At 50.4% G+C, this 16,274-nt stretch overlaps 1 protein-coding gene across 1 annotated transcript; it reads right to left on the bottom strand.

Moving 5' to 3' along the window:
• Window positions 1-9,561: 9,561 nt before the first annotated feature.
• Window positions 9,562-13,209, bottom strand: LOC126523309 (palmitoyltransferase ZDHHC15A-like). Its single transcript, XM_050171959.2, has 3 exons — window positions 12,626-13,209; window positions 11,735-12,052; window positions 9,562-10,054 (listed from the first exon to the last, which is right to left on the bottom strand). The coding sequence occupies exons 1-3, from the start codon at window positions 13,207-13,209 to the stop codon at window positions 9,562-9,564; spliced, it is 1,395 nt and encodes a 464-aa protein (XP_050027916.2).
• Between the last annotated feature and the right edge of the window lie 3,065 nt (window positions 13,210-16,274).

Here is a 16,274-nt window from a genome sequence, read left to right as displayed (position 1 = left end):
TATCACCCTTTCAAGTCCTTCTTTCCTCTGGACTAGGACGGCACCGAGGCCTAGGCTACTGGCGTCAGTGTGGATTTCGGTATCGGCGTCCTCGTCGAAGTGTGCAAGTACCGGCGGCGACTGCATGCGTCGTTTGAGTTCTTGAAATGCCTTGGCCTGCGGCGTTTCCCACTTGAACGCGACATCACATTTGGTTAGATGTGTTAGCGGCTCCGCGATGCGTGAAAAGTCCTTGACAAAGCGCCTATAGTAGGCACACATGCCAAGGAATCTGCGCACTGCCTTCTTGTCGGTTGGCTGCGGGAACTTTGCGATGGCAGCTGTCTTCTCTGGGTCGGGGCGTACTCCTGATTTGCTGATCACGTGGCCTAGGAACAAAAGCTCATCGTAAGCGAAACGGCACTTTTCCGGCTTCAGAGTGAGCCCTGATGACTTGATGGCTTCTAACACTGTCGCAAGCCGCCTAAGGTGATCGTCGAAATTTCCGGCGAAGACGACGATGTCATCCAAGTAAGCAAGACAGGTCTGCCATTAAATACTCCTAAAACCGTGTCCATTACGCGCTGGAACGTTGCAGGCGCCGAGCACAGTCCAAATGACATAACCTTGAACTCAGAGGCCGTCTGGCGTGATGAAGGCGGTCTTTTAGCGATCTCTTTCGTCGACTTTTATTTGCCAGTAGCCAGACTAGAGGTCCATCGATGAGAAGTATTTAGCATTGCAGAGCCGATCCAATGCGTCGTCTATCTGTAGGAGGGGGTATTTTTCTTTCTTCGTGATCTTGTTCAGTCGACGATAATCGACGCAGAAGCGTAGGGTTCCGTCCTTTTTCTTTACCAGGACTACAGGAGAGGCCCACGGGCTTTTCGACGGCTGGATGATGTCGTCGCGCAGCATTTCGTCGACTTGTTGCCTAATAGCTTCACGTTCTCGCGTCGAAACTCGGTAAGGGCTCTGGCGGAGTGGTCGAGCGCTCTCTTCGGTTATTATGCGATGCTTTGCAACTGGTGTTTGTCGAATCCTCGATGACGTCGAAAAGCAGTCTTTGTATCGTCGGAGAAGACTTCTGATCTGTTGCTGCTTACTCATAGGAAGACTTGGATTCACGTCGAAGTCTGGTTCGGGGACAATGCTCATCGGGGTAGATGCGGCTGAATCCGAGAGGACAAAGGCATTGCTGGTTTCCACAATTTCCTCGATGTATGCGATTGTCGTGCCCTTGTTGATGTGCTTGAACTCTTGGCTGAAGTTGGTTAGCATAACTTCCACTTGCCCTCCGTGAAGTCGAGCGATCCCTCTTGCGACGCAAATTTCACGGTCGAGCAGTAGATGTTGGTCGCCCTCGATGACGCCTTCTACGTCAGCGGGTGTTTCAGTGCCGACGGAAATTATAATGCTGGAGCGCGGCGGGATGCTCACTTGATCTTCGAGCACACTCAAGGCGTGGTGACTACGACAGCTCTCCGGCGGTATCGCTTGATCTTGTGACAGCGTTATCGATTTCGACTTCAGGTCGATGACTGAGCCATGTTGATTCAGGAAGTCCATGCCGAGAATGACGGCTCGTGAACACTGTTGGAGGACAACGAAGATGGCAGGGTAAGTCCGTTCATAAACGGTAATTCTTGCCGTGCAGATCCCGGTCGGCGTAATCAGGTGTCCTCCAGCGGTCTGAATTTGAGGGCCTTCCCATGCAGTCTTAACTTTCCTCAACTGGGCGGCGATGGGTCCACTCATGACGGAGTAATCGGCTCCTGTGTCTACTAAGGCGGTGACTGCGTGGCCGTCGAGAAGCACGTCGAGGTCGGTGGTTCTCTGTCTTGCGTTACAGTTAGGTCTTGGCGTCGGATCACGGCTGCGTCGTGTTGAACTGAAGTTGGAACGTCGCGTCGTCAAGTCGTCTTTCATAAGTGTAGTCTTGGCTTACTGATTTCGTCGGGACGGCGGCGTGTCGTTATGTCGTCGAGGTAGTTTCGTCGGTATCTTCGTCGGCGGCGGAGGATCTTCGTCAGTTCGACGAACAGCAACCGCACCTCCATCGGTTGCTGCTTTTAGTTTTCCGGATATGGGCTCGCTGACCGGCCCCGGGCTGGGCCAGTGTATGGTCGGCGCTGCGGCGACAGGTAGCGGCCTGGTGATGGCGAACGCGACGGTCGTCGAGAGCTCCACTGAGTAGCGGCGAGGTAGTCGGCGATATCGCGAGGTCTTTCGCCAATCTGTGGTCGCGGCGCGTTAACGGCGAACCCTCGGAGTCCCATCTCCCGGTATGGGCATCGGCGGTAGATGTGCCCCGCTTCTCCGCAGTGGTAGCAGAGCGGGCGGTGGTCAGGAGCGCGCCAAATGTCCGTCTTCCTCGCGTAGGTGCGCTGGGCGACGGGTGGTCGTGCTGGCGCTGGCGGCGGCGGACGACGGAACTGCGGCGTGACAGGGCCCTGGCGCGGTCGCGGAGGGGGACCTTGACGGCGTGCGACGGCAGCGTAGGTCATCGCTTGCGGCTCAGGCTGGGGCGATACAGGGGCTACTCCAAGTTGTTGTTCGAGCTCCTCACGCACGGCGTCGGCAATCGAAGCCACTTGAGGCTGTGATGGTGGGAGCAGCTTTTGTAGCTCCTCCCGCACGACCGCTCGGATAGTCTCGCGCAGGTCGTCGGTGGCCAGTGATTGAACTCCGGCGTAGTTTGTCGAGTTTGTGCGGCGGTCGAATTGCCGGTTTCGCATCTCGAGTGTCTTCTCGATGCTGATGGCCTCGCGAAGAAACTCGTCGACGGTCTTCGGTGGGCTTCGTACCATTCCGGCAAAAAGTTCCTCCTTCACACCACGCATCAGCAGGCGGACTTTCTTCTCCTCGGGCATTTCAGGGTCGGCGTGGCGGAAGAGACGGCTCATTTCTTCCGTGTAGATCGCGGTCGTCTCATTAGGTAGCTGCACCCGGGTTTCTAATAGCACTTGGGCTCGTTCTCGGCGTACGACGCTTGCGAATGTCTGCAGGAAGCCGCTTCGGAAAAGTTCCCAGGTCGTTAAGGTGGCTTCTCGGTTCTCAAACCACGTCCTGGCCGCGTCTTCCAAAGCGAAGAAGACATATCGCAGTTTGTCGTCACTGTTCCAGTTGTTAAAGGTAGCGACTCTCTCGTACGTCTCAAGCCAGCTTTCCGGGTCCTCGAAAGTTGAACCGCGGAACGTCGGAGGCTCCCTGGGCTGCTGCAGCACGACGGGTGACGCTGGGGCTGCCATTGGGGTGGACTTGGTGGCCATCTTCCTAGTCGTCTCAGGCAAATGTCCGTGCTCCGGGGGTAGTCCTTGCAGCCTGCGGCTACCTCGCTGGTTCTTGGCGACGTTGGTGTCTTCCGAGTGAGGGCTTGGGTCACGGCTTTGTGGGGGCGTCCGGTACATGAACGCAAAGCACCTCCACCAGATGTCACGTGGTCGTGACGTCAAAGAACACAGTAGCAAAACTGTGAAAGGCAAAAACTAGCTTTTATTGGGCGAACCTGTGCCCACAAAACAGGCTACACTTAAAGCACAACGAGAGCGGCGAACACAGTCGGCGATCGTCGTAAATCTGATCAGTGGGTCAAGCGCGTCGGCTTTTATAGAGCAGTCGTCGAATGTTCCAGACTAATCGTTTGGACCCGCGTGCCTTCCACAAAGTTCTACACCATTCGCGTTACGCGATGAAATCAGATAACACAAGATTCGGCGACAACAGACAGCCGGGTAGAAGCATCGATAACTTTCCAGAAACGTCGGATACATGCAGGCGCGTCCCTCGCTGTGCGATTACAGTTGTTAAGCGGCGAAACGTGGTCGCCCGATAAAGATAAGTACACGTGTCAATATTAAGGTTAAATAACGTTAATTAGTGAAATGGGGTGAATAAAAAGAATAAAGTGGACTAGGAAGGATTAAGGCCGATTAAGGTGGACTAAGGTTTATCAAGGTTGGTACACATTAGAGTAACGTGGATTAAGGTTGATTGAAGTGGATTAAGGTGGATAATAGTGGATTAAGGTTCGTACAAATTAGAAGGTCGATAAATGTGGCGTTTGCATTTAACGTGACAACTTAGTCAAGTTCTAATGCTTTCGCATCCAAATCACGTGCGTAAAGATAATTAAGCTAATGTCAATTTTTTTCCGCGAGAGCATGCCGTCCTTAATGAGGCAAGTCCAGATGGGCACTCTCTCAATCTCTGTATGGTCCGACTCAAGGAGGCTATATAACATTTCTGGAGAGGCAGTCCCAGACGCCGCCTACGGGAGCGAGTGAAGCTGGCGGCGGCCATAGTGCTACATGCAGAAGAGCGCGGATCCAGCATGGAAAGCTATTCCTGTGTTTACGGTCCCGCGGTGAAAAATAAGAAAGAAAGACCTTCGTAAAGCGTATCATCCCGCACTTGCGTGTCGCTGTTGTCGATAAAAACATTCCTGCATCGATTTATTTTCTCAAGCTTTGGGAAAAGCTATCGGCGGGACGCTTCGCCAGTCGCATTTCCTCGCTTAGTTGAATTATGATCGGTGTCTCCATACAAGCTAACCGTGTGTAATATGAGTGTTTAATGAACATTCGTCACTGCTTACCCACTGACTGACGTGAAAGATAGGATAGGCGCTGTTGCGCTGCTCGTCAAGTGAACGGCCTTCGAAGTCGCACGGTGCATCACTGCGCCATTCGCCTAAGGATCTAAGTGATGTTTGTCCAAATAACATTGGTGGATGCTATGGCCAACAACACCGTTCTCGCCGATAGGGATAAATACGCAAGCACTCACCCTTTCACTTTATTTCGATGACAGAAACTTTTCTGCGGCTATAGGCACGCAAGGCGCTTATTTCAGGGAGTTTGCCTGGCATAAATTCAGGGCTCGATCTGAGCCAGGCAAACTCCCTGCAATAAGCGACTTGCGTCCCTACAGAAATAAACTTCCTGTCATCTTCATGACAGGTGTTCTCGATCGCACGGTGGTCCAAGTCTCCCATAAGTTCTAATAGGCGGTGGCGACATGGCACGACCCAGCTCCAGCGCAGCTAGAACAAGCGTTGCCCGTTTGCAGCAACCGCGCCCTGACGGATACCACGCTTTGTACAACGCTGGCACGAGGTTGAACGCTGCCAGAGGCATCACGGGCGTCGCACGTCGAGGGTCCGCGAGATGAGACCAACGGCACATCCTAGACGTTTTTCATCACTATATGAAAAAGTTTGATATGTTTAGCTTGACGTTTACGCTCTGTTCCGCTCAAAACATTGTATCCACCACACAGAGGGAGCCTACATGCAAGCGCTGTTTTAAGCAGCGATTGTATGTAGGCTCCCAAACTACTGAGCTGCTCAGTAAAAAGCGCTAATGTGTGTTGCGCACAACGGTCATGCCAGCAGCGGAAGCCAGAACACTTCCCTGGCATAGCTGACTGAGTGAAGCATGGTCGAGCTTCGCTGTGTTGTTTCTGTAGCTAAAAGCATTGCGCACCTCTCCAGAGACCTTCTGAACCTCCGCATCAGTACCGTGGTGTCTAAAACCCCTCTCGGTGGCGCCGGTATCCGATCGTGGCTGAAAGCATCCCACATTTACAATTGCCTTTAAAAGTCAGAGCCGTCATTTTGAGTAGAAGACTTGAAATGGTCGATAAGTGGCTCAATCATGCACACTCCTGAGCTATTGGGATTTTTCCATGTCAAGTGAATAGCCAGTCGCAAAAACCGCAATTTGAAGTAGTGGTTTCTGCTCTGTTGACTAGCACAGTCGTCCTGGTGGCCTCTGCGACTTTCGTGTTACTCGGTCTTGTTCAAATCGTCTGATAAAGCAGAGTCCAAGAAGATGAAAGCATCTTCTGTAACAGTATATGGCTTTTAGTCTCGGAGACCCTGCTTAAACGCCGCAAAGATAATGCAACGCCATTTGTGTTCACAATTTCTAGCAGTTCGTTTGAAAAACGGACATTCTTCACGGCGAACTATGTGTCGCTTAAAAATGGGGGAAATATTTCACGCTTTCTCCGGGTCTGCAATCTGAGTATCACCTGCTGCTAGTAGGAACACTAGTTCATCGCTTTGTTCAAAGAAAAATGAAACACCTGAACATTTCTGACAGCACTCTGAAATCGCGGAACCAGTTCTCAATGGCATCGTATATGTCCCTTTATAATTGGGGAAAAAGTGGTACTCCCTCTTCCCCACCCAGAAACTCGACCAACACGTTCACGAACATGTAAAACCGCAAAAGAACATGTTAGGTAACGAATAACTCCGTGAAATCATGCGAATGCAGTCTTTCCTGACCCACCAAGTAACATTCTACAGTGAAGTTGTTACGGGGCCTTCCACAACGGTTTTCGCGTGGTGGGAGCAAGGTGCAGTAGCGTTGGCGGTATCGAATATCAGCTGCAGAACTGCCAACAAGGCAGCCTGCGTCAGAGCCCACAAAAGCCGGACGCCGGCATCGATTGCGAATCATAACTAAGAAAAACCAGCAATGCATGCAACCTGGCTTGCCGTTCCGAAGCGGTCTTATGACCAGACGGTAGGGACCAGGGGGGGGGACTTGGTCATAACACACAGCCGGACGGCGGCATTCCAGTACACCATACGCTGGCGTCAAGAGAGCCGGCGAAGTGTAGATGAACATGCTTCGGGCACAGTGAAGCGTTTGAAAATGATCGGATATAAGAATGAATAGCGCCAGATGGCGTGAAGTCTTTCGAAGTCTTCTGAAGTGTTGCGTACAGCGTTCGCAAAGTCTTCCGTAAATTTCGGGCAGGTGCAACCACACTCTCTAAGATTTTAAGGTACTTAAGTGGCAATATTTAGCTAACTGAACCATGAAATTCCTGCGTGGTCAAGGTCCCTGCAAAGAATTTGAGTGGTCATATCCGTCTTGTGTGTGCCAACCGAATGTGTGCTTTTGGCAACGCGAAACACCATGTGAAGACTACACGCACGCACACACGCTCACAAACACACAAATGCCCATATTTCCTGCAAAACGTTTCTGTGAAAATTGTTCATTTTTTTTCTTAAATCATTCTTTCTATGAATAGAATATGACGATCATTGTAGTGTAATAAAGGCTAAGGACAGCCCTCCCCGCTGAAAAAGAAGCGGCGAAAGTAGTCCACAAAGACAGTTCTTGTTGTAAGCCCTGCGCTGGAAACAGGTATTTCATAGAACACGACCAAACTTGTGCAGGCACGACAGGAACCTTCTTGCTCTTGTTATATTTTTTGTCTGGGCTATTTCTTAGTGATATCTGATTACCTTTTTTCTCCATTAACTTAACTCAACCTAAACACAGGAAATTTCCTTATCACCTACTCCAACCATATGCGACCGTCAACGCCGTATTCTTATTTGTTCAATTCAGTATTGCCTTAATACGCTTATTACTCTAGAGTCTGCACAAGCGGCCGATTGCCTGCTCTTTACAACATGATTTCCCACTCCCACGTTTCCCTCTTTAAATTCAGCTTAATTCAAATCTGCATTGCTTTCATTCTGGAACCGCGTTAGTACCTTTATATCTCTTAAAACGTTTCCTGTGCTTTCTCTTCTAATCACTTATTCGGAAGTCCCTGGCTTGTTCACAATTTTACTAAAATTCAAGTTTCACACCATAGGCTAAGATAATGATGTTCACGATATTCCTATTATGGCCAACATGCGGGCCGCACATTTAGTGGCAGCTAGAAAACGCAGAAGGGCCCATTTATAACATTTGTGTGTCAGTACTTGATCTTGTAGGTTCAGGTGAGCGCTGGGGATGACTGCACCAAATGTACACAACAAAAAACCTCTCCCGAAACATCATAAACCAACTCTTATTTGCCAGCGAAGAGACTCATGGGCTTTTCTGTAGTTCCACATAATACAGTGCGAAGCAGCAGCACCGATATCTAGTACAACAGTATAAAAAGAGAAAGAGTCGCAATATTTCGTGCAATGCCAATTGCACGAAACAAAGCGGCTTTCCAGCTAATCAAGACTTGAGCCACGATTCGATTCGCCCGTTTGAGGGAATGACACTGCTAACTTTGTCGCAAGGTAGAAACAATGGCGCCCGTCATCACTTCGAACAAACACGTCTCGCTGAGTGCTCTGTGTACGTAGACAAACTCAAATGGTGCTAACATTTAACATCGCATCACGACTGTCGTAGGCAGTCAACATCACCGCTAGATACCGCCAATAAACTCAAACAGCGCAGAAAGCTTCGCTTACATCGATTCCCACAGTGCGTGGGGTCTGGATGATTTGTTCATTTTATTTTTATTGTCATTTTATTTAATTATGAATCACCAAAAAGCAATTATACAGGGTATTTCAGCAAACACTCAATTTTTTTAATTGCCTGTGGCAGACAGCACAATTCTACTCGTGAGCTGGTCTATTCGAAGAGGCGGACATTACTTGAAAAATAATTTAAATGCATAAGACTAATTAAAGATCCACTAATTATGTTTTAACTAGTTACCTGATCGTACATATCCCAATTTAAATATTCTAGCGGGTGAAGATAATTGTGTCGATGACACCATTTAAGAGATATGCGCCGTGAAACTTGCGGTAAAAATGCACAGCCGTTCCATTTTAACGAAATTTTTTGTTCATTGAAGCACAAAAATAACTTAAAGGCCAATGCGTTTCATCCGAGAATTCAGGAATTAATATCTCGAAACTGCTGTCATCCTGAGAATTCGTTCCAAGTGGATCCGCCTTGCGAACTTCCCAGCTAGAATTTGTAAATTGCAATATGCGCCATAGGGTAATTAGGCTAAAACAAATTTTTTAGTCGATTATGCATTTCAATGTTTTGTTAACATAATGTCCTCCTCTTTGAGCAGAGAGAGAGAAAGGCAAAGGAAAGACAGGGAAGTTAACCAGAGATATCTTTGAGTAGACTAGCTCATGAGCTATAATGGTGCTATCTGCCACAAGAAAAGTTTTTTTTTAATTTTGAAAGTGTTCGCTGGAACACCCGGTATGAACGACACAGAGTGACGCTGGGAACATGCATCACAAATGCTTACCGCACTGGAAGTGTCGCATTTATACGAGGGCCTCCGAAGCTCGAGCTGTGCTAGAAGACTTGTGATGATGTGGCAATGAGCACCTCACTCCTTTATGGTCTCATTCAATCACAAGGATTTCGTGTTCTGCACATCTTTTGCCCGTGTAAACTCCGTATGAAAGAATTTCCTTAAGCTGAATCAAATTTCTTCCATAATTAACACCCTTAACGTTCATCATCTCACAACGGTCTTATGGATGAACTGCATATGGATGAATTGAATGGTCATACAAGTGACGAAGTTAAGCGAAGTGTAAAGGTAAAATCACGTCTGTGCATTTCTTCGACACAATTTTACGGATGTTCCGCAGTGTGCAGAAGCGGTACGTTAGTGTATACCTACGCAATATCAATACATGCACTGATTCTTTGCTGGATTTCTTGTTCCTCGGTAAGGTCTCGCAGCGCGGCGGGTACATATCCGCGCATCGCGCGCATGTTCGCTTGACGCAACCGAAGCCACAAGGCTCCGGCGACGACATGCACGCGCCCGCTATCCAAGTCACCGCACATCCACCGACGTCAACGACGTCGGTGGTGCCACCGACGACGTCGCGTCCTTCTTGTGCGCCGAGTGAAGCAGGGACGCCGGTGTCTCGCTGCTCGACACAATGGTGATGGCCATCGGAGGCAAACGGGCGTGGCCCCCACGGCCAGCTCCCCGACGCGGCGACTGCAGTGGCGTCGACAGCGTCAGGGCCACCGACTCGCTGGATGGAACCGGATAGCGGCACGAGGGAGGACCCACGACCGGGGGCATCCGTGAGTGCGCGGCAGTCCCGGTTACCGCGGTCGCGGGAGGGACCGGTACGGAAGGCCTGCGCGTCTCGACCGCCACCGACGCAGGAGGGCCGTACACGTTCCGATCCGGATGCAGTCGTGTCGGGAACCGGGTTCCGTCGCCGAGCGCTGTGAAGACCGGGAGCAGCCAGAGGGCCTTGCGGCGGCCGAACACCTCGGCGATGTTGTTGCAGCAGCCCACGTCGAAAGAGTCCCTGTATAGCGGCACGCTTCTCCGAATGGTGTTCCATGGGGTCACTTGTATAGTATAGCGCATAGAAGACGAAGAAGGAAACTGGTTACGCGATGTCAAGCGCGTGTCCGGTCACTTTCTTTTGCCTTAGTAAAATCTTGATGAGGGCTACTTGGTTCATACTTAGAACTGAGGTGAAACAGCGCGAAAAATACGAGGACACAAGGAAACAAATACCACAGACAAGCACTTGTCTGTGGTATTTGTTTCCTTGTGTCCTCGTCTTTTTCGCGCTGTTTCACCTCAGTTCTTTTGCCGTTCGTCTTCTGCGCCATGGTTTGATTATGGTGTATCAAGGAGAACTTCCCGGAACAATAGTGTTTTCAAAATGCTGTAGACGCTAAGTGTATATGACCCAATATGTGGATTTCATGATTTTGGAACGCGCAACGCTATTGGTACGTAACTGTGCACACAGATAAAGCGACGCACACCAAGAAGCCCTTGCAATTTACGTAGCCACATAAGAAGATCGTCACGCACACACGCACACTTTGGCACGCTGGTCGAGTGGCAAAGTGTGTCAATTTTAAACAGGTAACGTGTAAAGAACAATACGTTTCAAATGCGAGAACGTAGCCAGTGTACGGGGTAAAATGGCCATTAACGAGGCCGTCTTTCATCAATGGCATTTGCTACTACCGCTGTCCTTACACTCTTTGCTCATTCTTCCCACTAATTTTTCTTGGTACTTTGGAAGTTTTTTTTAGCGCGCTCATTAATTATGTCAAGGGGGTAGGTCCCAACTTCAAGTCGAGTACATGGTTGGTGCCACAAAGCTGGAGCAGCCATGCATTCAAGCCTCCCTCGCCTGCATGATGCGATGAATTCCAGTTGCCTGACACATTGCTGTATGACGCGTGCTTGAGCGATGAGTGCACAGGCGTACATTTGTACTGCATTTCTTTATTTTCCTTGAAGGATAAGTTCCCTCATCATTTCAGTCGTTCCAACGTTTCAGTTGTGGGCGCTCGCGCATACCATTTTAATTCAGAAGTCAATGATTACGGCTACGCATATATGAAAGCTCACAAACAGGGACACGAGCTCACAGGTCACGAAACTCCAGTTGATTTCGGTATGTCTGTATGATTTGTGTGCTGCGTACGGCCTGCGTGCCGAGTTGTGGGAGCAGATTGCCTTTGTCAGGCCACATGGCTTTTAGCTTCTGCTTCCTTTCTGTCGTAAACAGGAGAAATAAATTCATTCATCCATTCATATAATTGTTCTATCTAGCACCAATATCAGATCTAGGCTAGCACAAAGGGGGGTGGGAACTCAGCAAAACGGGAGGTGGCTGTTCGCTGCGCGCCTAAATTTGTCAATACACAAATTTTCTGCACAACGTATGTACCAACCCCACGGTGTATGTCAGAAAAGATGTCGGCAATATTCGGGCAGAAGGGGGAAGGGGCAGGGGGGGTTGTTCACAAGGTCCCACTGAGGCCGCCAGTGCTTAGTACCCTGTCACCGACAACTGCGTTTCCCTTTTACTGTCCTACATTGTATAATTAATATACATATTGAAGCAAGCCAGCTTGTATTTGTGTTCCTTTGCGCTCAGTCTTAATGTGTCTCCCTTCAGTGAGCACGCGTCAAATACAGGGTTGATAAACAACTATCGCATCCGCATAGCGTGTACCTGCGATCCTTGAACTGGTGCGGTCGCAGGTCCTCGAGAGTGGTGACGTTGCTGCAGACCATGGTGATGTGGAAGTAGAGGAAGGAACCTAGCGACAGCGACAGCACCAGGCCGAACATGTACAGGAGTGTCGCGTGAAGCGTGACGTCAGAGGCGGCGCGGTCGGACCACAAGCCCGCCACGTGGTGCGTCGCGCTCAGCAGCCCGAACACGCTCAGGGCCACCACGTAGAATATCGTGAGCAGGAAGAACTTGTACGTGTTGAAGCAGACGCAGTTGTTGAACCACGGACAGTGGTGGTCCATCTTTGGTATGCACCTGGGAACATTCACCCAAGGATGTGCCACCCTTTCTAAACTGTACACGCCACTGATTTATAGATCTCGCATAACCTAGAGAATCATCGTATGTGGGTTCTGCCAGAATGTCTTTAACATAACTTGTGAGCTATGTTGCCAGCGCAGTAGTGTCAATCATCATGTATACAGGGGTGCGCAATGAAATATGCACTCCTATCACATTTTAATCAAGTCGCAATCTTATGTTTACGCCTACGGTCGCACATGTTTTCTTGTCGTCGTCATTGTTGTTGTTCTTGCTGCAGCAGTCATTGAATCGTGGCGTATAATGGCAAATGTAGTGCTATCGTGTTTCATTGAATGCTAACATTACGCATTAGAAAAACGCAATTAACAGAGCTCGAGTAAAGCATGCCTGAACCTATAGCCAACGTTTCAACAAAGGGACTCGCCTTCGTCCCGGCAAACAAGTCCTGTTGCCAGAACGGGTGCTCCGGCCCGACACATTTCTCGCTACATCCCTGCTGATCGTCGCAAACCGCCCTCTTCCTGTGAACCACCTCAACACAAGCACACCTATAAAGCCGTTCACCTCTTGCACTGGGAGCAGTGATGCGCCCGATCGGGCTTGACCTGCTTGCAGGTGTCGCAGAAGCGCACCACTCCGTTGGAGCCTCGCGTCAGCACGCCCCGGTTGTCGGCCAGGATCTCGAGGAACTGGCAGCGCGCGTCGTCGTCGGCGCATTGCTCCATCAGCCGCTGGTCGCTCTCGCTGAGCGAGAAGTAGCGCGGTATGGGCGCCACGCTGGTCACGGTCGTCTGCACGAACGACCAGACGCACAGCAGCAGGAGCAGGTGGAACACGCCGCCGAACACGAGCCGCTGCACGTCGTCCTTGACAAGGGAGCCGCAGAAGATGAAGACGTAGACGTAGTAGGCCCACACGAACAGCGCCACCACCATGGCGACAGGAAGCCAGGCGACAAGACGACTCGTCGCGGAACGTCGGGGCTTCGTCGGCTCCGGGTCTTCCGAGGAGGACGACATGATGGCAATCGAGACGGTCACTCTGTCGCCTTCCCAAAATCTGGGTGCGAGGGAACGTTTGCGCGAGGTGATGGTGGTGATGATGGTTATGATGAAGATGATGATGACGATCCCTTCAGCAAATGCCATAAACCCGAAGTGGGGGGATGGGCCAAAAAAATGGGTGCTGTTATGTTAAGAAAAAATGCGAATGGAAATATGAAATAAAACGATTACAAATCAAATTAATTAATCCAGCCGTGGTATTCCATTAATTGTGATACTGCTGATGTCAAAAACTATTACTCATTCCTATTAAACGGAATTAGACAAGGATCGGGCTCCACGGGCAGAATTTGTTATCGAAAGAGACTATCAAAGCTAAGTTGGTAATTGTAAGCGAGAAAAAAAAAAGCTAAGTATTATCGAGCCTTCAGACGGAAATAATATAACCTGTCTGAATGAAACCTATTAAAGAAACCGAATTTTTTAAAGCCTAGAACGGTATTTCGTTTATGTGCGTTTACTTTTTTACGCGTGTAGGGCACGTAAATTTAGTTGTACTAAAAATTTTTACGTGTCTCACAACACCAAAGTCGATCATTCACCACCACATAGTGTGTATGTGTGTGTGTGTGTGTGTGTGTGTGTGTGTGCGTGTGTGTGTGTGTGTCTGTGTGTGTGTGTGTGTGTGTGTGTGTGTGTGTGAAGCACTCGGTTCTCGACTATAGCACGTACACACGACGGTGTATGTGCCACGAATTTCGAGGGCAACAACAGCTACATTCCTCTGCACGTTTTCACAACCTTTGAAAATTCTATTCCATACAATTTCGCACCGGTGACCTTGCTATTGTTAATTCCTCTTTAACACTGTGTCGTTTTAATTTCTGTTCCTTGTCACCTGTCCTTATTCTCATTCCTTATCCTCTCTTATTTACGACAAGTGAGTGAGTGAGTGACAACTTCTGAGTTTTTCAAGAGTTTCGCGGTTACGAGGTCTCCGTCGTCTTCATCTTCTTGGCGCTGGCGACTGGAGACTCCTCTTCAGCAAGGGTGGGCCCCTATTCCAAGGCTCCACTGAGTCGTGCTGCATCGCTCGCGTGCTGCACTAGGGCCCTTTGGGCCGTGAGCTCGCTGCTGGTGAGCCGACTCTCCCATTGCTCCGTACTCGGGTGTTCGTGTTTGTGGAATGCTTTGTTGCGTTCGCACTCCCAGGTGATGAGGTAGAGTGTAGGTTTGGCACCGCACCAAGGGCAGGTGGCCCTGTATTGTGTCGGAAACATCTTATTGAGCACGTGTAAGTTGGGGAAGGAGTTTGTTTGTAGTCTGCGCCAGCTGGTCGCTTCCTCCTTTGTGAGGTCTCTGTGTGGTGGCGGATATCTAATTCTAGTTCCCCTATGTAAGTTCAGGGTCTCTGCGTATCCCCCCTCGCAAGCCTGTAGGTGGGTCTCCGGGGCATCCGACCGCCCAGCTCGGAACGCTGCACCTCGAGCTAGGCTGTCTGCCCTTTCGTTCCCCCCTATGCCTACGTGACCCGGGATCCAGATCAGTTTGTGCCTGGGCTTTTCCTTCTCGGCGGAGGTGGCTCCGCTGAGTATTCTGAGGGCAGTTTTGCTGATTCTGCCTCTCGTATAGTTCCTGCACACCTCTTTTGAGTCCGTCAGTATGTTGAGAGATCGGCCTGTTCTATAACCTTCCGCTGCCGCCAGCGCTACGGCAATCTCCTCGGCCTCCGCTGTGCCAGCGACCTTTGCCGTGGCATACGTGATCGGGTTTCCTTCCTTGTTAACCACTACCGTCGCGGCCACGCGTTCTCTTCCGTGTAGATATACGGCGGCGTCCGTGTATACTGTATTGTCTAGCTGGGCTAGCGTTCTCTCAACGTATTCGGCCCTAGCTTTTCGCCTGTTTTCGTGTAGGTTGGGATCCATATTTCTCGGCAGTGGTCCCACATTAATGGTTTTCCTGAGGTGGTCCGGTACGTCCGCGTATCTGTCTGTCAGTCCGGTCGTATCCCGACCCAACCTCCTCAGGAGCGCTCGTCCCGTAGGGGTGCCTCTCAGTCTCGCGGTTTGCGTACCCAGCAGAGCCTCGGCGAGCTCTCTGAAGGTGTTGCTGATGCCCAGCTGGAGCAACTTCTCGTTCGCCGTGTTTCTCGGTAGACGCAGAGCCGTCTTGTACGCCTTTATGAGGATGGTGTCTGCTTGCTCTCTTTCTGCCTTGGTCGTCACGTGGTACGGCAGGGAGTACGTGACTCGGCTGACAATTAGGCTGTTGACTAGCTTGAGAGTGTCGTCTTCTTTCATTCCGTATCTCTTTTGGGATACCCTATTGATCATGCGGCCCACCTGTTCCGCCGCCTTGCTCAGCAGGCTAATGGTGTGGCTGCACTTCCGGCTGCCTTGTAGCCACATGCCCAGGATCCTAATCATGTTCTTCTCCGGGATGTTGTGTCCCTCAAGGGTCACCTCCAGTGTCGCTTGCGTTGGGTGCTTGCCGACCCTGAGGAGCTCCGACTTCTCCGTGGAGCATCGCAGTCCCCTTTCTCTGGTGTAGTTCTCCACGCAGGTCGCCGCTTCCTGCAGTTTTTCTTGCTTCTCTCCGAGGGATCCTTGGGTGACCCAGATCGTGACGTCGTCGGCGTATATCGCGTGCTGGATTCCTCGGATCTCCATAAGTTTTCTTGCCAGGCCAATCATTGCCACGTTGAAGAGGACGGGCGATATGACGGATCCTTGGGGTGTGCCCTTGCACGGCGTGGGTAAGACGTTGCTTCTCAGATCGCCCAGCCCCACCGTTGCCGTTCTGTTGCTCAGGAAGTCCCTGACGTAATCGTGCACTCTCTTCCCACAGTTGGTGTTGTTGATGCCCTCCATGATGGCCGCGTGGCTCACGTTGTCGAAGGCCCCCTTTATGTCGAGGGCCATGACGACGTTTTCGCCCGTTTTCGGCATCGTCTCGAGCACTTCCTCCTTGAGTTGGAGTAGCACGTCTTGCGTTGAGAGGTTCGCTCTGAAACCGTACATGCTATCCGGGTACCATCGCTCGTTTTCCAAGTGCGACTGGATTCTCTTCGTGATCACTTTCTCGTACAGCTTGCCTAGGCACGACGTTAGGGATATCGGCCGGAGATTTCCTATTTGCAGTTTCTTCCCTGGCTTCTGAATCATTACGACGATGGCGTGTTTCCACTCCGCCGGAACTCTTCCTTC

This window comes from Dermacentor andersoni, chromosome 6 (assembly GCF_023375885.2).
Source record: "Dermacentor andersoni chromosome 6, qqDerAnde1_hic_scaffold, whole genome shotgun sequence".
Lineage (NCBI taxonomy): Eukaryota > Metazoa > Arthropoda > Arachnida > Ixodida > Ixodidae > Dermacentor > Dermacentor andersoni.
This window is presented reverse-complemented; position numbering and strand designations above follow the sequence as displayed.

Coding starts and splice junctions, on each gene's coding strand:
- LOC126523309 (XM_050171959.2), bottom strand. CDS start 13,209: ATGGCATTTGCTGAAGGGATCGTCATCATCATCTTCATCATAACCATC. Junction 12,053..12,625: donor CACTGCTCCCAGTGCAAGAG/GTGAACGGCTTT, acceptor GAATGTTCCCAG/GTGCATACCAAAGATGGACC. Junction 10,055..11,734: donor CACCAGTTCAAGGATCGCAG/GTACACGCTATG, acceptor GCCGCTATACAG/GGACTCTTTCGACGTGGGCT.